The sequence below is a fragment of the Echiichthys vipera genome, assembly GCF_963691815.1.
Source record: "Echiichthys vipera genome assembly, chromosome: 14".
Classification (NCBI taxonomy): domain Eukaryota; kingdom Metazoa; phylum Chordata; class Actinopteri; order Perciformes; family Trachinidae; genus Echiichthys; species Echiichthys vipera.
Window position 1 is genome coordinate 13,286,319 of NC_139839.1, and position 22,016 is coordinate 13,308,334.

General features: G+C 41.8%; 1 protein-coding gene across 3 annotated transcripts in view; it reads left to right on the top strand.

Moving 5' to 3' along the window:
• Positions 1-2,133: 2,133 nt before the first annotated feature.
• Positions 2,134-22,016, top strand: part of LOC310957060 (serine/threonine-protein kinase DCLK1-like) — a gene marked incomplete at both ends in the record, with an annotated part of 47,176 nt that continues 27,293 nt past the window's right edge. For 2 of the 3 annotated variants that reach the window (XM_083927481.1, XM_083927483.1), the window contains 3 exons: positions 2,134-2,494; positions 3,217-3,566; positions 19,048-19,147. In XM_083927481.1, coding sequence (XP_083783607.1) covers positions 2,134-2,494; positions 3,217-3,566; positions 19,048-19,147 — 811 coding nt within the window. Of the gene's footprint in view, positions 2,495-3,216; positions 3,567-19,047; positions 19,160-22,016 lie in introns of all 3 variants that reach the window. The other variant, XM_083927482.1, reaches the window with a different exon arrangement.

Sequence of the window (22,016 nt, forward strand, 5' to 3'; positions counted from 1 at the left end):
AGTCTCACATTCTGATGCATCCATGATGTGCATATAGTCGAGCAAAGCCGGTGTGCGCACGTAAGCAGCCATAACTGATGCATCATTCTGTAATTGACCATAAAAAACGTCAGATAACCTTTTAAACCAAGCATTAAACAAATGTCACAAATATTACAGAAATACAAAGAAAGTGAAGCATTTTACTTGATAAAGCTGCGACGCGTTCAATGCCTAAAGCAATGTCCTCCACCTGTTAACACCCTGTAAATTCACTAATAGAAGGACAGGAGCTGCAACTTCCACCATTACTTGCACAGTTAAATGCTGGGTTACACACACATACAAATAGTTAATCAGGGAGTTGTGATGATGGAACAGAATTGGGTGGTCTCTGGAGGCCAGGATGTAGGTCAGTGGTCTTTATTTCTTCCATTGCTTGGAGAGACTATGTCCTGCTGTCACATACAAACAAACTTCAGAGCTTATTGGAAGAAACAAGCATATGATAATGACACAGCAGCATCCTCTCCAACTGGCATCTCTCTCCATGCATGTCGCTTAATGCAGTCATGCACATATGCTGAAATTATTTAGACATCCCAACTCAATTTAGTAATCTCAACTGAGACTTCATACATGAAATAAAGAAGTAAGATTGGGTAAAAAAACATATACTTGTCACGGAGCATTTGGATCACTGAAAGCTTTCCTGCCTAGTTTGAATTTTATGGTTTAGGTTTTAACTTCCTTGAGACCCTGGAGTAAGTTACATAACATCTCACGTGCAAATATTCTTATGAGGTAAACAGAGTTTTGTTAGAAAGTCATTCACATTCACATGTATAGATGATAAAGTAGTATTTAAAATCAACATAGATACATTAAAGTATGAATGAGGATTGTGGTAACTTCTATGACCAGGGAATTCTCCAGAAATTGATTTTTAAGTCACTAAAAAGGTACAAAAATTAAAAAAGAAGTTATGGTTTCAATGTGCGCTCTTCTTAACCGTGCATCAAAGTGATGTGGTTTGGAGTAAAGCAGGATAATAACAGACAACGCGAATTAGTCCTCGGGGCTGGGGGGTTGGTTACGGGACCGGCAGCCTCCCCAGCACGAGTGGGAAGCGTGGTTTCACATCCTAATGAGGGGTGGGGGGCGCTGAATGAAAAATCACGACGCGAGTGACGTGGAGGAGGTGGGTTGAAAAGAGAATGGGAGGGGAAGCAGCTGCTACATAGTTATTTCCAGCCCAGCCTCAGCTCCTCGCTTACCAATACGCACACACATAAACACACGCACACTGGTGTTTGGTGGTGGTGGTGCTGGGACACGTCAACCGGACAACAAAGGGACGCACAGGGGAGCTCGCTGCAGCCAGGAGAAGATCACACGTTACCATCCAGTGTCTGCGACCAGCTCACTGAACTCTGTTTTTTTTTTTATTATCTACTGGGATATAACCATCAGTCACACTGGAGGTGACCGTCACAGAGGCGTTAATCGCCCACGTAGGTAAGCCTGTCAACGCGCTCATTACCAGCTGATACATAAAAGTGATTAATAATGTCATTTGCATCATTGTCTTAAAACACTTCTCGATTCACGACTCTTGATCTCAAGACTATAAAGTGAAATATATCGTTCATATTTTAATCATTATTTGGGGCTGCGCAGTGTTTTGTTGGGCAGCCCCCGGTCCCCCCGGCTGCGCGTGAATATTTATAAAGAGGAACATTAATAGGCTATTATTGATTCGTGACTGCCGCTCTCTCTCTCTCTCTCTCTCTCTCCATCCATCTGCGCCTCAGAGAAACTCAGGCGCACTCTGACCGACAGTGTGAGTCGTCATGAGGCATGCTGTCCACTGCTCGGCTTAAACGCACTTAATCTGTCATTAGGGGGTTATTTTCAGACAGAGCACCAGCGACGGACACCGGCTTGCTTACTTTACCAGCCGCCCCAAACCTCCCCTCGGTTGGTTTCTTCCCTTTTTCGCGCACCGCTTGTTTTTGTTTACTCCATTTGGTAGAGAAAAGTTTTGTTTAATTTATTAAGTTTTTTTTTTTTTTTACCGCAGCCTGATCATCCTCCTGTTTGTCCCTTTTCACCCCAGACAGTACAGCCGTACTCGTGAGCCTCGGCAGCGAGATGGAGATGGAGCATTTCGACGAGCGGGACAAAGGTCACAGACATAGCCGGTCCAGTGCGAGAATGAACGGGGTGCCGAGTCCCACGCACAGCGCCCACTGCAGCCTGTACCGGACCCGCACCCTGAAGACTCTGACCACGGAGAAGAGAGCTAAGAAGGTCCGGTTCTACCGCAACGGAGACCGGTACTTCAACGGGATAGTATACGCCATCTCCTCAGACAGGTTCCGGACCTTTGACGCCCTGCTGGCGGACCTGACCCGCTCCCTGTCCGACAACGTCAACTTGCCGCAGGGCGTCCGGACCATCTACACCCTGGATGGATTCAAGAAGATCACCACTATTGAACAGCTGGTAGAAGGTGGGTAGCCTGCACCAGGGGGGACTCATGGTCTTATCAACATCTATAATTAAATGTAAAGCTATAGTGGGACAAGTCTGTTTGTACACCTTCCTCTCTTAAAGAACTGAACCTGGTCTGTTTCCCTGTTCACCCAACTGTTGTGCAGAGTTAAGGAACAACCCTAAGACTGTGAAAAATGTGAAGTGAGCGATAATTTCCAGGTTTAAAACCAGGCTCAGCAAGATATCTTTTATGGACACTGCTCTATAAAGCTGGCTACCACACTGTGGATTATTGTTATTATCATTATTATGGTGATTAAGATTATAGTAGTCATTTGATTGCCATATGGTGACATATGTTTCAGCTCAGATTACCTCTCTCTTGATCTGTTTTACTCTCTAAGAAGTACCATGGCAAGAACTACAAGTTGTCTACATCATCATTGATTGATATATGGAAACATAGGCCTCGGCTTTAGCCTATGAAGGATAGCAAGCTGCAAAATATCACATATCTGTACTTTTTTAGTGTATTTAGTAATGTGTTATGCTGCCTCCTGCTAGAATAATTTTGCTGTTGCTTGGTTAAGAGATGTTGCAAAGAGCAAAGCAGGCTAGCTACCCTTTTCTACCTGCCTTTTTTCACCTTTCTTCTTTGTATTCTCTCATATTGTTCAACATTTTCTGCTCTCTCTAAATCTCATTTTCTTGCTTTGTACTCCTGCCTTACCCCAACAGGTGACAGCTATGTGTGCAGCTCTATCGAAGCTTTCAAAAAGTTGGATTACACGAAAAACGTGAACCCCAACTGGTCGGTGAACGTCAAAGCCTCGGCTGCGTCCTCCCGTGGGCCTCCCTCCCTGGGCAGCGCCATGGCCGGTGCACCCGAGAGCCGTGAAATCAAGGAGTTCATACGTCCGAAGCTTGTGACGGTGGTGCGGAGCGGAGTGAAGCCCCGCAAAGCTGTAAGGATCCTGCTGAACAAGAAAACAGCCCATTCCTACGAACAAGTCCTGACAGACATCACTGATGCCATCAAGCTTGACTCCGGCGTGGTGAAGAAGATCTTCACGTTGGAGGGCAAGCTGGTGAGAAATCTTTGATCAAATAATAACTGATTGATTGGTATAAGTGAGCTGAACGTGTCACACAGAGTGTTCGGTCTCATGACCACTTTTTTGAAATGTTGCACTTGTCTTGATCTCGTGACGGCTTGGACTCTGAATTCTCTTGGATTCGGCTATTGAGAACCGGTCCAGTTGTTCCTGGCTGCTAGTTCGGGATCAGTTGTACAGAATGCTGCCAAAATCCTTTGATGTCAAAATCAATCTTGTTTATAGATCCATCCTAACTCCTTAATCACTGTATTTGCATTAGAAAGACACTATTGCCTGTTACGGTCTTGATTTTGCTCTGGACTGCACCTGGTCTTGGACTTGACTTGGAGTTGATTAAGTTGGTGTTCTTGACTGCAGCCCTCATTGTTAAGTGTCGTCGAGGGAAATCTTTTTGTGGTATTAGAGGATACGAGACGTATCTTTGGCTGGCATTGCTGATCGTTCACCTGAATTCAAGGTAGCAATGTTTCTCAATGTTTCCAAAGCTTCCAGCCTAAATGTCGTCTCTGGTCATACAGTCAATGGGAGCTAATGTTTTGTTGCAAGTGTCACACATAATGAGTGGTTCCATTATGAGAAATATACCAGACACTGCTGCTCTGGACATGTTATTTTTTTACGTGCAACAGAGAGATTCAAAATCCTGGCCACTAACAGCCATCCTTCTTTCATAAAGGTGGCAGTTTTGCATTGGTGTTGCTTGAAGAGGGGGAATATAGATCAACAGGCTGATAGGACGATCAAAACTGCTAAATATTTCATGGCCACGCTTTCATTTTTCTTCCATGAGCCAAGTATAAATTAAGAACACTTGTGTCCCTGTTCATAGCTAGAGCTGTGGCGAGAAAAAGTGTGACACAGAGAGTGAAAGGGGTCGAGAGAAGGTAAAGATGAAAAAAATCTATGAATGGAGTCTGGGATTTCACCCACGCTGCAGGAATAAATCAGAGTCACGGCCCCCTTGACAGTCCACCCACCTATTCAGATCTCAGATTTGTAGGCAGACACTATAAAAAGAACATGCTTTGAAACAGCACTGTACATATGCATAGACTAATGTGTGTATTCTCCACTACAGCGCAAAAGTGAATGGGGTAGTGGCACTGAACTTCACTGCATTTGAACGAGGTCAAACACACTTTCTCTGTACTGGCACATGTCCATGTTTGTGAGGGGAAATGCAAGAGAGAGAAAGACAGTGTCTCTGCTGGCATGTCAGGGTTTGAGGTTGTATTTGTCTCTTCCTGTTTGCCTTTATGTCACGTCTCCATCTCTCGTGCCATCCCCTGTCATCATTGTTTCTCTCCGTCTGTCTGTCTGCTGCACTTTCTCTGCCTCTCTCTAGGTCACGTTGTAGCTCCAAGGTTTGAATGTAGCGACACAGAACCACTTGTCCCCTGGCAGCAGCATCAGAACGACACCTCTTTTTTGAAACAGATTGTGTTTGACATAGAGGGGCATCCTGCCATTTTGCGTCGCACAGTGGTAATCCTTTCCTAAACGGCCAATTTGTGACTCATCGTCCTCATGAATATGGTCTTTGCCCTATGGGCTTTTCATACTTCATTGCCAGTTAAGTATTCTGTGTTAGCATTTATCCCACTTCTAAACATTAAACTTCATGTGTTGGCACTGGCACATTGCCCTGTCTCTGAAAGCCATGCAGTCTATTTATTGGTCCACTTTAACCCAGGAGGAATTTATTCACTGTTTCCTGTCCTGACCTGCTGTTCGATCCCAGCGCCAGCCAGTAAAATCCCAGGATCAGGTTTTCCTTGAGAAACCTCCTGTTGGGGATTAAAGTCACGCTTTTGTACAATGCCCACTAACTCTGTGGTCGACATCGGTTACAATTATCTTAGAGATTACACCATAAATGCTGCTCTTACCCAGTTCACCCCTTTGCGATTGGAAGTAAGACTATTATGGTTGTGCTATTTTTAGACACAGTATTGATTGGGCCTGTAGGCATGGTAACACACTCACTGCCAAATTGGCTGGGTTGGGGCTGAGTACAGAAGCAGCTCCTCTTTTTTTTGTATATGCATGCGTGGGTTAATGCATGTTGGAGAGTTACCGTTTGTGATGATGTTATCGAGAAAGCAGAAAAGGGGAGCATGAGGGACTCTGAAACAAGATGGGAATTAAATGATGAAGAAAACTGTTTTGAGACTGGATTGAAGCACCTTTGCTTATGATTGATAGTATCCATGTGTGTTTCATGCACAAGAGGGGCTCTTGAACAAACTCTGAACAGCCTCCTGTTTCTGAATAGGTGAAAGGTCTCAGAAAACACTGGATAAGCTTGTAGCGAATTTAAACACCCTATGAAATGCGGTTAATCCATGTTACTTGAGAATTACATTGAGAGGGAGAATCAGGCTTAGTATTACTCAAAATACCACAGTAATTACATAAATGATGTTGAGATACAGTATATGTCTGAATAAAAACATTTCATAACAAAGTACGAGTAAAGGCAGAGGGATAGGATGGCAAGTGAACAAACTGCATGTAATGACACTTGAATATACATTATTGAATATCAGGAGTGCACTAATGGTAATTACATGAGTGTGCACCAGGATAAGGTTACTTTAAGGGTCAAGTAGAGTACATATGTGTCTGTGTGTGTGCACAGGTGGTGCATGCACAGGCGTGTACATGTTTTTTTGTGTGTGGGCTGCTGGTGTCAGCTGAACTGTGGCAGAAGTAGGTTTCTGGGCCTGACTGCCAGTTACATTGAGTCCCTGTAGAACCACAGAGCCTAGAGAGAGCATCTGAGCACTGGAGCTCCGGCTCCTTGCCTTCATTAACCCCTGTAATGAGACCAGAGACAGTGAGGCAGGATGTGTATGTACATCCCCAAAGCCCTATTCTTCTTTTCCTTCTCTTTGTTTCCAATTGTTCTTAAGGATTGCAGCAGTCTGCTATACATGGGTTATTTTTTACATAATCTCTTTAGATTTATTTCATTCTTTTTCAACACTTTTGTCGTTCGTTGACGTTCAGTTAAAAATACTGCAGCAAAACTGGGATGCGATGAATAATGGAATATGTTTCGAGCATTTAAAGTTCAATTGAGAGGCTGTTCTCAGCTGCAGTTGCTGCTGCCAGTCCTCTCGTTATGCCCTTTCATTTATGTGTGCTTATCTGCATTAGTGAGTGTGTACCAGGGCTTTTCAATTGCCAATTACTGAGTTTCAGTTTTGTTACTAAAACAATACTGTTTCTGACACCTTGCTTTGAGGTGTATATTCCTTCAAAAAAAAGCAGCCAGACAAGAACTTTGCCCAAATGAAATGCAGAATGTAACTAGCAAAATGATATATTGTCTTGTCGAGCATTCAATGCCACCTTTCGACATGATTGTTGCTACGCTTTCGACACATGATTGTTGCTACGAGCACGTTTTAGTCGGTTGGTCTGTATGGTTGTTATAAAAAGGTTTTGATGTTTGTTATCATTGTTACAGCATTTCCTATTTGGGAGAAGCTAGAGAGGACAACATATGACAGGCTGTGAACAAGTCTCTCTGAGCATTTGATACTCGCTCTGCCTGTTTTTGCCTACTGGGAGCTTACTCTACTGTGATCATTTTGGAGATCCTGTTTCAGGGTGTAATACGAGCGACTGAGTGAGAAAGAATATATCAATTTCTACCTCCACCGCTATATTTGTTCTGCCACTGTCTCAGGTCTCACTGTATCTGATAGGTGATAGTTTAAGCTCCGTCCATTCTCCTTTAGGTTTACCACAACCTCACATTTCTTGGCAAGCTCATCACCTTAGTCAGGTTCTATGATGATGTGATCCAGTTGCCTAGGAACTGGCCAATCTGCTGTGATGTCATACAGTAGCACAACTTGATGCCGTAGCTGCATTGGTCTGATCGCGAAGATAGACGATCTGTAAGTGGCTTAGAACGCGGATATGGCTGGCCTATTAATACATGTAAGCTGTGTTTACTCACACAGACACAGACACAGACACAGACATGCACACGCACTCACACACACACACACACACACACACACACACACACACACACACACACACACACACACACACACACACACACACACACACACACACACACACACTCCAGCTGCCAGCATTGGGTCTTGCAAGCTCACGCACACTTAGGCACGGATAGTGACACACACTCTTTTTAATGGACTCATGTAGATTTCTACTCATGCATCACTAGCCATTAACTGTAGACGATTATCAACCAGTGCATGAAGTGATGCCACTTAGTCATTGCTAAGGTTGACTGCATTCAGTTTTTTTCCTTGAGTGTACCTTGTGGGTTTATCATTGGCAAGAGGTACCATTACTACTCTGACATGCTAAAAATATAATGCTATAATTTGGGTTTTGTTTGCCCAGTTTTTGTTGCCAAATCATATTTAAGGGGGTACTTAAACAATTTAGTATTACACTTCCATAAAGTTAGGGGACACACAAGAAAACAGATGTGATTTCAAAATTCAGGGCCTCAATGGTTTTGATGGTTTTCAATCCATCAGCCTCAGCTCTGCTTTGTGTTTAGTGCTAGTTAGAAAATGCTAGAATGCTAACATGGTAAACTCAGATGTTGAACATTATACCTTCTCAACTTTAGAATGTTAGCATTGTCATTTTTAGCATACTGATGCTGGTATTTAGCTCTAAGACTTAAGTACAGCCTCACAAGTTAGCTAGTTTTTTTTGTGCACATACGCTTTGAGACTTCTACTATGGACAAATATATATATATTTTTTTTTTTTTCCTGGACTAATGCACCTTATTGGCTAGTGCTTACTCTCTTTGTGTATGTTGCTACATTCAACATGATATGATCAGTCCTCTTAGCAACATTCCTAATTGTAAACAAGTTACCTCAGAATAAAGTTATTTTTTTACCACCCCTTTTATATATAGCACCCAAAGAATGTGGCATGTTTTCACACCAATTAAATGGTGCATGTGAAATAAAGGTTATATGTATGAGAGTGTAGATGGACCACCTGTTCACTATCTGCAGTGCAGCTCTCACTTCTCAAACTGCATTGTTGGCCTGTTCTTCTCCTTGTTGGCAAGGCTGAAGAGCTTTAAATGTCTTTTTATCTTATTTTTTCTCTGCAGCCTCCTCCTTCTCTGTGTCTCTAATTTTCTTTTCATTATGTCTCCACCCATTACTGTTTCTGCTTCTCTATCTGCATCACTATGTCTGCTCTTATGTAATGTTTACTTTTCCTCCTATCAACACATTTACTCTCTTTCCATCAATCCGCCGTCCACGCTTCCTCTCTCACATTCCTTTTCTTCATTTTTCTCTCTTTCTCTCTTGCTGTCATCATGCCATTGTTTTTACAGGCTATTTAGTCCTCATTTAATTAGCACACTTGGCATGCACCCCCAAATCCTACATGTAGAGCTGCAACATATGGCATCGCTCTCTCTCCCCTCCACTCTGTCTCTCCCTCTCTCCTCCCCCTACCCTCCTCTCTTTCTCACTGTGTGTCTCCATGCCACACTATCCCAGCTTCACTTTTTTTGCTCAGTTTTGTCTCTCGCTTTTTTCCTAGTTTTGTTCCCACCCTGTCTCCATTCTCGCCATTGGCCTGTATCCAGCTCTGCAGGGACTTTAGAGAGGGCGCTACGGCAACGTCACAAAAAAACATTGCATATTATGAAGTGCAGGGATTATGTTCTGCTCATACACAAAATACAAAAACAGATACCTGCTTCTCATGGTCGATACCGATAAGATAACCAAATATTTCATTTTTTTTGTATTTTAAAAAGAAGTTCATAACTAGTAGTTTTTGCCCACCTGAGCATTAGAAAGGCTAGGATGTAGCCAGCAGAGATGGATGATTGACAAAAGACAAAACAGTTCTGAGTCTGCAAATGTTCATTCATTTTATCTAGTAAAGTGCATCAAATAAATGCCTAAAAATTCTAATTAAACATTTTGACATAATCTGTCAATTCAGACATGTGAATTTATACTGAACACATGTTTAGTGGTGAATCACAAGCCAACGTTAAAGGTGCATGCCGCCACCTACTGTATTGGAGTGTGTAGATGCTACACTTAAGCCAATGAAAGCAATTTGGCTTCATTATTGCCATAATACATAATAATAACAAATTCCCATTATCTGACAATACTTGATGAATATATATCGTGCATCCCTAATTAATAACAGACAGCTCCTTTTAAATCTGTATTTGATGGATTGTGTTGATGATGTCACTTTTTGTTCTGCAGAGGAGGATTGTGGGAAGCAAAGTCCATTTGCTCCTGCTGATCTGCTGAGTCACAGCTACTCAGCGCAGCATGGTGTGTGCGTGTGGTGGGGCAGTGTTGCGAATGTGTGTCATGCACCTAGTATACATTGCATTTGTTATTGCCAATACAGTGTATTTGCAGTTAACATCATTACATTGATCATGTTTGTATTCCTCAGCAGAAATCTTCAGAGTGAACAGCTGTTTTAGTGTATAAACAGGTTCTTTAGGTGGTGTTGTTTCAGACTAGTTTTCTGTCTATCCGTCTGTCGGTCTTTCTGTCTGTCTTTCTGTCTGTCTGTCTGACTGTCTGTCTGTCTGTGGGTCTCTGTTTCAGTCAGATAGCCGTGTGTCTGTTTACCAGCACAGAGTGACTGTGGCAGATTGCAGGGCTGTCTGCAGTCAGAGGACCTGCTGCCAAATCAGGATCGATGGCAGACATTTCCAGCACTGGCAGACTGTTGAGAACCCGCTCACAGCACAATTTCATCACACACACTGTCTGACTCATGTACTTCCTGACTCACTCACTCTCTAATCTCTCTCAACCCAATATGCATTTGAAAGATTGTGTCCCTTCTTTTTGCTTTTAAGTTGCTTAGAAAGTGTGGCCGACATATTTCGACCGTCAGAGGTAACTAAACTAAGCAAGAAAGACATAAGCTCACCCAGCCCACCCTCCCACTGTCTCCTCCCTCTAGCACCCTGTGTACTTGCACGTTCAGCTCCTTAATTCAGCACGATCTGTATGCACACACACGCATGCACACTCATCCTTGGAAATGGATTTAAGCCAACAGACTGACGGGGGGAGAGAGAGATCAATAAGGGGGGGGGGGGGGGGGGGGGGTAAAAGAAACTAGTGAAGGAATTAGGTTAGAGGAGAGAGAGAGTGGGATAAAAGCAAGAGAGCATGACAAGACAAGAGAGATGAGGTTAAGCTGAGGAGACCCTAAAACACCGGAGAGAAAAGGCTTGGAAGAAGGAAGGGAAGTTGAGGCTGGTTCCATATTGCGTCCGATTTATGTCCTTCTGAAAACTGCGCTGCATAATTCCTTATTTTTTATGCTTTTTATGATTGGCTCCCTTGACACATGAAAGACAGGAAATCTTACTAACACATATACAGCTCCAAAAGAAAGTTTCTCTTCTCCTGTGGAGAGCAGAAGTTACATAAGTCATTATGTAACAGAGCAGCCAGTCTGCTGTGCTAGTTTGAGGCAAACGCAGTAACACCAGTGCCAGCTCAGCCCCGCTGCAGTTAATTGGCCTCACATCACCACTGCACTCTTTTCATCTATTTGTTTTTAAACTCTTCCTGACTTGTTGTTTCCCTTGTTTCTCGACCCTTCCTGTCATATCCCACCCCCTGTAAATTGTGTTTGAGCAGTGTGCTGATTGAGGCAGAGGTCATGTGGCATGTGAATTCCCCCTCACGGGTACAGATGGTTTTATTCTTCCCTCTTTTTCTCTTTTCTCTTTTGGATCAATGTCTGTCCTCTTGTCAGCCGGCGTGGCTCTTTGGCTGCCTGTGTCTGTGTGTCTTCTTTCAGCCTGAGAGGAGATTATTTAAATTTCCCTGGAGAGTAAAGAACTTCATTTTGTCAGTTTCATTTTGAGAGTGAGATTGAGAGTTTTTCTGCTGATATTTGACGATGCTATATATATTCCTAACAGTGACAAAGGATGTGTTCCATGCTATCCATACAGAACCTTCAGTTGCAGCTGACAGCATATTTTAAAGGTCCCATATTGTAAAAGTGTCAAGGTTCTATGTAAATACTGTGAAAGTATCAAACTGTTCAATCCACAGAGGAATGAACACAGCCCGTGTTCAGAAACTTTAAACGAGCCGGATGTCACAACTATACTGTACTATACAATTATAGAATATGCCACTTCAGTGCTATTTGTTCGGTGTCCAGCTGTAATGATGATGCAGTGACATCAAGATTGCAGATGTGGAAGAACTGGAAAGGCTGACCAGTCAGAGCAGACTGGGCTTTTTCAGGAGGGGGTCTTAAATAGACAGCTGCTAAATTGGAGCATTTCAGACAGAGGGTGAATACAGGTATGTTCAGACAGATAGTATGAGGAAAATAATGTGGTTTTTGAACATTAAATCATGTAAACATGTTAATAGAATGTAATAGAAAATAATTATACAAGTATCAACGTGAGCACAAGCATAATATGTCCCCTGTAAATGCTGTACTGGGGTCAGTTTGGTCTATGGCTCCATGGATGTCAGTGAATGTCTATAATCAAAAATGGGCATGTTCCATTAATTTCACTTATATCAGAGACAGTATAATCATACAGTGAACATACAGTATTTCAATGACTTGTAAATCTAGATAAATTGCCCTGATACATTGACCTGAAAACTAACAAATCACTGCTGATTTCTACAAGATTACTTTGATTTTAAGTCAGTAGAGAATATGTTTAACTGCACCATACAGTGTCCTGTTCTTTGCAACTGAATGTCAAACCCATGTAGTTATATCGATTATGGTCCTACCCCTAGGCCACGTGCTGCACACAGTTCTGAAACACTGGTGATGTCTGTTGCAGCTTCAGCACAGTGCTGTGTAAATATCAAAGCATTGTCATTCCTTTGCACTTTTTAGTCCTTCACCTCAGAGGCTCATGTGACAAATGCTTTTCCTTTCTGTCTCCCTTTATCTTGTAGCAATACACCCATCTGTTACTCTCTGTCTTTCAGTATCTGTGTGTCTCTACGGTCTTTCTGCGGTTAGTGTTTCAGAGCAGCACAACTTACCCTGCTGGCCAGCTGCAATTGATTCAGCACCGTGGACAGCTCCACTGAGCTTATCTCCCCCAGCAGAGTGCAGCAACAGCTTGTCCCTCCAAAATGTGGTCTTTCTGTGGGAAGGATAATGTTGACCTCCCTGTGTCCTCTGTGTAACCACGGTGAGTCTACGGTGGCACAGGAGATTAGCGGTTGAGTCTCCAATCTTTTTTTCTGGCTCTGTAGACGTCTCAGAGAATTCTTCCCTGCTTCTGTTTCTAATCAGAGGAAGAATGAGCAGTGTATTGTTTTTATTGTATTGTAACCAGGGTTGCAGATAATTATAAAGTTCTTTAGTATATGAAATGTTAGAAAATGGTGCAAGATTTCCGACTTAAATTCCCAATGTCAGTGGTAATGTCTACAAATATCTTAGATACACATTCTAACACAGAAAAACAGAAAATCCTCACATCTGAGAAGCTGGAAGCAGGAAATATTTGGTAATTTACTTTAATAAACGACTTGAATTGTTAGAACAGTCTATTATTAAAACAGCTGACAAATCATTTTCTGTTGATCAACTGATCAATTAATAGATTCAGCACTTACTGTAACTATTACTTATTTGAGGCCTTATTCTTAAGGCCTTCACACAGCGGCACATCAGAAACTTCCACTGAAAAGAAAGTGACAGACGAGCCCTCGAGAAGAGCTGAAATTTGACAGGGAGACAGAAATAGACTGATCTAAATGAGCAGAGTGAGCAGTGTTGTCACTGATCATTTGTTCCCAGCAGCTGATTCACAGGAGCTGCTGGTGAGAACGAGACAGACTGAACGAGACACAAAAGGCTAAGACTGCACTGTGTGTGTGTGTGTGTGTGTGTGTGTGTGTGTGTGTGTGTGTGTGTGTGTGTGTGTGTGTGTGTGTGTGTGTGTGTGTGTGTGTGTGTGTGTGTGTGTGTGTGTGTGTGTGTGTGTGTGTGTGTGTGTGTGTGTGTGTGTGTGTGTGTGTGTGTGTGTGTAGCTGTATGGACATTTGAGCATGTCCTTACAACATAACATGTGTTTGAATGTATGGCCATGTGCTTGTATGTGGATCGAGTCAGAAGTTATCTCTTTAACATGACCTTGACTTAAAATCCCATCGGTTAGTGCGTCTGCTACGCCATTATGAGTTGTTAGTCAGCCTGCTTTTCTGATGGCACTGTATTTGAATTTGTGTTGTGATGTGCCTGTAAATCTCTTCACACTATGTGGTTGTTAAACAGTGCCACCAAGTGGCGGCAGTGATTACCTGACTCAGTATGTGCTCCAGCTTTGCATTCATTTCTAATACTGTGACTTGTACAGTGTATCTGCCCAAAACCAGCTGGTCTCTTAGATTTGATTTGTATTTAATCAAAACAAAACAAACAAATGATGGAGAGAGAGGAACAGGCACTCTAGTAGTTCTTTGGTGACTCTACACTAGGTGGCGTAGTTAGAACATAAATGGGTTCACTGAAAAACAATCATAGTGAACAATCATTTGTTGTAAAAGGCATGAGGAGGAGATGATGGTCACATTTGTAAGAAGTCATAGTCATCACCATCTTCTTGTACAAGCCTCTATGTAATTCTTGTTTTTCTGTTGTTGTAACTTGCTAAATATCCAACAAATATCCGTTTGCCTTTTTGTTAGTTAAAGCACCATGACCATGACACAGTAGATGGTCAGTGAGTCATGGTATTGTCCACTGCCACCATGACCATGAGTGTTTGTTAGGTGTGTGTGATGTGTTGCACACTTCATAAACCTGCCAAACACCTGCCGTGCTCCTATACAGTCTTAATTCTCTTTTGCTTTATACAAAAAAAAAATGCTTGAACAAATGGATTAGGGATCTTTTTTTAGTGCGGGGAAGTGCTTCGATCATCCTGACCCAGTCTCGGAGCCCATTTCGTACTTTCATAAAGATTTGTGAGAGGTGATGCCAGGGTTATGAAATTGCCAATTTCCACACTCCTCTGCTTTTTTCTCTGCATCCTATTTTAGTCCCTCTTTCCCTGTGTTTGTTTCTTCCTGTCCTTGTTTTAGCAGCGGTGGATGTTGTGTAACCGCACTGGCTCTCTGTGAGAAAGCCGCACCAGAGACATCAAAGCGTCTTGTTTTGTCATTGGGCTCAGAGAAGGGCTCAGAGCAGCAGTCAGGAATAGATCCTCCTCGGTTGCTCGTTTCTCTCTCTCTGTTTGTTGCCTTTCTCACTCGGGGGATTTGGCTAGTTGGGTTTCATCTCTGACTGTTTTTGTTTTACTTTTTTTAAACTTTGTTTTGTTCACCTTTACCAGCTCCCTCTCTGTCATTCGTTGGTCCACGGCCTGCATTTCCGGAGAGCTTTTCTTCTTCGCAACATCATCTTTTTCGAACAGGAGACATTGCACAACATTATATATTAAATCAACCAGGCCATGTGCCATGTTTGTGTGTGGATTTGTGTGAATGACACACTTCTGTAGAGTATCGTGCCAATAGTAGATGAAATATGAATGATGGAGCGCTCTATCACACTGTGCACATCGTGGAGCCAGTGGCACGCACCAGCCATGCACCAATGCCTAGAGGGCATTATCACCATGGCAACCATACTTCTCACACCCCTCTCACTATACAGTAGGCTATGTGTTCGTGAGTTGCTCCTTATTGATTGAAACCATTATTTAAACAGTGAAGGCCTTTGAGAGCAAGCTCTGTTTTACAAGGATTCCCTGATTACTCTACATAATACAATAAAAGCACAGGAAAGTTACAGCACACACCAGATATTAGTTTGTCCTCAGCTTAAAGCAGACTGCCCCTGTTTCACTGCACTTTCCATCTTTCTGTGATTACATTCTGCATGTGTTCTCTCCTCCCTGTTTACCAGACATTTCTGGTGTGCTACAGTTTCTATCTTGGGGTGAGCGGCTTCAAAGGGCCTCATTTCAGCAAACTCCTCCTGGCTCGCTTCAGCAGCAGCAGCAGCAGCAGCAGTCGTGGCCTGAGGACGTGGTCAGACTGACTCAGAGCAGCAAACACATCCTGCTGTGAATAAAAAAATCACAAGTTTAAAATGGATGGATTGTATCCTGCAGTGTATAAATAAAGTAAAAGTTGTTTTTTGGAAACAATCGTCATTCCATTAGAGCTGAAACGTCTTGTTGAGTAATCAGTTAGTCAGATCAACTGAAAATCTGATAATTGATTAATGTAGCCATCATCATGGGGGAGTTTTGATGTTCACGTTTTTTTTTCTTTCTTTTTTATTAACATAACAACAAATGCAACATAAAATAAAAGAAAAAACCCAGAAATAAATAAAAATGACTGACATTTCATGAAATAAACAGTTAATTGACTAATTGAAAAAAGAATCACTGATTTTTGTAAAACTGGGTCATAGAGGTATGGGTCAACAGTAGTCTACATGAACAAACAACAGAAAAACACAAAACCTTAAAACAACAACCAATTCACATACACAAACAGTGGTTCCACATATACAGGTATAGTGCGTACTGTATTTAGAACCAGCTTTTCCAAGTGTTGTGTTAACTGTGATGTCCTGGACAAAACAAATACTTCGTAACAGCAAGCCATATAACGTTTATGTAAAAGCAAGATTTAAAGTTTTGGAAACATTTTTTTTTTTTCCGTTTTGTAAAGCTTGCGTTTACATTTTTTTTTTAAAGATTATTTTTGTTGGCAGTTTTTCAAGCCTTTTATTATATAGGGCACACAGGAATTAGGATGAGAGAGAGAGGGGGAGACACGCAACAAGGGCCACAGGAGTCGAACCTGCAGCCGCTACCTCGAGGACCTTCAGCCGCCCTGTGTTTACATTTTTAAATGAGCAGCCTGGACAGGTTATAAAAACAAACAGAGAAACGGACTGCTCAGGACGCCATTACTCCATTATGTCTATCCAAATATGTGTTTTCTGCTATATTAATGCTCTGAATGTTGAGTACAGCTGCTTTAAGTGGACTTGCTCCTCAGCCTTTCTGAAAATACGTACATTCAGGTGAGATTACAGAGCTTCATCAGATCTACCAGAGAAGCTTCGAGTGGCAATTATAAGGCTCCATCCTGCAAAACATCTATTGCGCGAACAACACTGTGAAAGTGACAAAGTCCTTGAACTCGCTACCTGATCACTTCAAAGTAATCCTGGTTATTTCGGCAACACACTTGTACACATGTCTAGTGCTTTATCGTATCTTTGCTGTATCCTGTTTAACTGCTTTTTACCTCACCGTTCCCTTCTAGGTGTCAAACTTGCATCCACTATAAACACGACTTACTGTATTTCCGTATCAAATAAACCATTAATGAATAAATAAAGATGAAAATAATTTGAAAATACAGTGAAATTGAGAAAAAGAATCCCAGCACAATTAGAGGTATAAGTGTCCAAGGCTAACCATCAGTACTGACACACTGGGGAAATGTAAACAGCTCCAGCATCTGTATCGCAGCCATCTTGTTATGAAGTGGTCGCTCGCCCCTGAAATAATCCCCAACACCCTGTCAGGGGATGCAGGAACAAAGCAATATGCACTCTGTTATTAAACTAGAACAATATCCCCTCCCCACCATATGTGATGCGAATGTACACGGAAACAGACACACACACACACAAACACACACAGACACACACATAAGCTGAGCCTTGATTTGAAAAGTTAAACGAAAACGACATTCTCCGCAGAGAGTCCGTTTTTGAGATTTAACTTGTTTTTTTTCTCCCTGTCGGCCCATTTAGAGTCTGTGGGGGGTAAAGCAGGATGACTCACATCTCCACACACACACACACACACACACGCATGCACGCAAACACGCACGCACGCACGCACGCACGAACACACACACACACACACACACACACGCACAGAATGGCCTCTGAGCTGTTTATTGGGTATTTCGTTGATAAAGCTGTTATATCAGCTGTGACTTTCTTTTGGGCTGTTGATCGGTGGCTAATGGGAATCTAAATGGATTCTTGGATGTTAATTGCCATGGAAATGCAATAGAAGTAGCTTTGTGTTTGTGTGTTAACTCCAGGCGGTGCTAGACATGCGTGCAGCTTAAATTATAATGGCTCTTAATAGGTTTTTGGTGGGATGAATTGTCTTGCCGTAAATCCCTTTCTGACAGTACCAGTGCCTATTATGAAATATCATTTGGAATATTGATGGCTTTGAATTGAACAGTGATGGTTGCCTTTGGGGTGTAATTAAAGTTGTTTTAGTAAATCATGCAGTTTGGATCAGATATGGAGTTAGCTGTCGACTAAATCAAATAGAAAACAGGGAAGAGCAGCGTGTCTCTTCTTCTCTTTGTCATAATAAACACCATATTGCCGCGATGCGTTTATAAATTAGAAAACGCAAATAACATTTGTGCTGTAGCTTAGGTTGATTTATGAATGTTTTAATTAGACAAAAATGATTAAAATTGTGCACACCTTCTTACCAGAAACCCTTTTTAGTGATCCAGTTCCTGTTTTGTTGCATTTAGTGGCCTGTGATTTAAGTCTGTGCCTGGCAGTATGTCACTGTAGGTCTGGTATTAGCTTCACAGTATGACGTCTGTCAAAGAATGACAGCGACTCATTGAGATATGAGAGAGTATTTCTTCCATGATTCAGCTCTCTACTTATTTAACACCAGTAAGCTCTAATTTCTCTATACTCTCTAATCTTAATACTTCTCTTTGCCTCAGGTCCTCTCTCTTGTGTCACTTTTTCATCTCTCTGTAAATGCACTCTCCATCTCTCGCCCTCTCTTTGTGACTCATTACCATGCATAAGATGTGAGTCCTCAGGGAACAGACCCTTTCACTTGTTTGCTCTGGATGTCCGGTGCACATGCTGCAGTGCATCAGCAAATTAGTGAGTCAGCAAGGTCTCATTATAACCACTGATAGACTGATAAACTGCAAAAACAACACCACGCTGGAGCTCAGGGACATGTGAGGTATGCGCACAGATATTCCCAGACACCGATGGGTGTGCGTGCAAACAAAAACAAGCACGCACAAACAGACTCCCCTGCGGTTCCTTATCTGTGTCCTAGGGCTCAGTGCATCAGCCTTTTTTTTTACATAGGCACAGGAAGGAAAGTCCATTTTCTGCAGTGTATGTGTGTGCACACCGTACCAATACCCTATAAGTAAGGAAGATAGACATCTGACTGGAGTGTTGTTATTTATAAATCTGCCGACCAGCTGGGAAATTACTGTTGTAAGAACCTCTCCTTTCAATAGTTGAGGTGCCGTTGAACAAGACATTCAGTTCCTAATGGTAATGCGGGGTGAATGAAAGTGAAAGTGTGCTCAACCTGGATGATAATAAATAGTAATTGATCTCTTCTTCGTGTCTTTGTCTCCAGGTGTCGTGTCTGCAAGACTTCTTTGGAGATGAGGACGTTTTTGTGGCGTGTGGACCGGAGAAGTTCCGCTACCAAGACGACCTGATGTTGGACGAGAGTGGTGAGGGGACTAGTAGGTCCTCTAACATTTCCATGTTGACATTTCACATTTGACTGTTGAGTGTGTCTTCCCTCCCCCCAGTTATGTTTTCTGATTGGTTACACAGTGTTTTTTTTGTGTGCAATTTTCTAGCATTTTTTTTTTATGTTTCCCTGTGTTTATATTGTTCATATTTTTTCTATATTTTCTACAATTTATTATTTACTAGTGATACTTCTTCTATGTTTGCTAATCACTTTGCTGCTGTGTAAAGGAAATTCCCCCTTTGTGGGACTAATAAAGGAATGTCCTATCTTATTTTATCTTATCTTAGGGATGCAAAACCAAACTGTAAAAAAAATGAAGTGAGTCAAAAAGAAAAAGAACTGCTCATTACACAAACTGCATCCGGGTTTGCATGTGTGAACTAAGTGTAACAGAAGAGGCAAGAATACAGTGTGGAGATCATTGACGATGGCATGTGGAGGCGAAAATGTAATGTTCGTGGGCGAACCATAATCTTTGAGGTCAGGTTTAGTAGGTAGGCTGAGAAACACTTTTGCTTTTGAAAGAACATTTGTTGATTTCATATATAATCAAATATTTGAATGGAAGATAACTGTTATTCCTGCAAACGATAAATACAATGAGAATATTGGAAATAGTTGTCTTTCGTCTCTCTAATCTGCAAAACAAATCAACACCAAAACTGTCAACCCCCAAAAACGCAGTACACATATATCAAGGCCAAATCATTGATGTTCTACTTCCTGTTTATTAGTCAATGTGGTTATCTCTTATGGATGATTTTAAATGCTTCAATGAAAACAAATTTAACTAATAAATAAAGAATAAAGTGGAATAGACATACATATTGCTATATAGATTTCCATTTTCTGCATAAACTTACACACACACATATATATATATATATATATATATATATATATATATATATATATATATATATATATAGAGAGAGAGAGAGAGAGAGAGAGAGAGAGAGAGAGAGAGAATAATGCACATTAATTTAGTCATTTTACACATTTTAAATTTTCCATACTCACATACTATACTATACGTTTCTTTGTCTTTGTGATCTCTGTGTTTCTCCCCACTCATGCCTTTTCAGTTGCACAGTCCTCCTCTACCTCCTGGTTCAGGTGGTAGAGGTCTGCAGGCTGTCCATTTCATTATGCGCCATTGTCTCTCTCCGCTCCTTCCCTCCTCTTTTCTCCTCTGCTGCACTTAAGCCATCGTCCAACCTCATTGTCCTTCCTCCTCTTCTCTGCCTGTCTCCCCGACCCACCAAGGTCTGCTGAGGATACGTCCTGGCCTCACATCACCCATCTGCGTGTTTCACTGTCTGTCTCCTGCCTCTGCATCGATGTCTGTAGACTCCTGCCATTTAGTGCTCATCTGTATTCTCACCCTCTCATCTTGCTTCCTGTCTCCTTCATGAATGAGTGTGCTCTGGCTTTTGTTTAAAGGTTTATTCAATTCATTTGTTCCCCCTGTGTCCCTTCATCCATTAAATAAATAATATCTGTCCCACCTGGGTTTCCCACCTCTTCCCCCTTTTATTCTCCCTTCCCACTACTCTTCTTTCATTTGCAAATTATAATGGAGAGCTGCTTCAATTAGTTTCTTTTTAGTGACCTCATTCCCTCTTGAGAACAAACATCCCTACATGCAACAAAGCGTTTAAAGACCGCGTTTCCAGGGTATCTGCATTTTCACTAGTGTCTGATTTCCTGTTTGTGTTGCCTGGTTGCTTTGTGTGACCTATATTTCATTATCTGCCCATGTCGGTGAGGACAGGATGTGCAGACTGCACATGTGAATCCGAAAGAGTACCACAAGCACGTCCACTGTTTTCTCTGCAGTTTGCGTTTGTGTACTTTGGGAGGATATTAGAGATTTTGATGCAGAATACATCATAACTGGTTGGCAGAGCCTGTCCCATCTCAAAGGCTCTTGCACATGAGGCTGGCATTCTTCTTTCTGACGTCAGAGGAGACAACCAGTGTATCTTCTATGGTCTGTTTCCCGTAATCCACTGTAATACATTGCAGTTTTTTGCTCTGTATTTGGCTTCAGGCTCAAAATATGGCGTGCAGTTACTAAAACATGCTTTGTTTTTAATTAGTTACCTAGGTGAAGTAGAGAGTTCAGAGGTTTTAAGATGTTGCGAGTGAGCGGCAACCTCCAAACACTCCTCATAGTTTGCAGATCGGTCCAGGTTGTAGGCTCAGATGTTTTCTCGATGGGTGATTTACACTTAAATACTGATGGAAAAACTGAGATGTCTGGAGGCAATTTAATACAGATGGTGACATTAGATATGACCCCGCTCTGCTTATTTAATTAAAAAGGATATGAAAGTCTTTATTATGCAGAAACTGAGTTTGATTTAACTACATGGCATTGGCTTTTTAAAACAGAAGGCTATAAAAGATATCTGTACTTAAAAAAAACAAAAATCAGCTCTGCCTTGATGCCACATATGGTATATTTCTTTTGTTTCCTAAGAAATAACTTATATTTGATTTTCTTACATTGATGCTGTTTTATAGACTTAAATCGCTTCTCTAATTCACTGGAAGGTACCTTTACCTCACCCGCAACCTCTAAAAGCCCCACCTTTAACCATAACCTTCACCAAAAGCTAACCTTAAGCTAAGTACTTATCCTTATGAGGTCTTTTTTTTTTCCATACAGTGTATAAAATTAACATTACCATTAATACAAACACACACACACACACACACACACACACACACACACACACACACACACACACACACACACACACACACACACACACACACACACACACACACACACACACACACACACACACACACACACACACGTTATCATTTTTGTC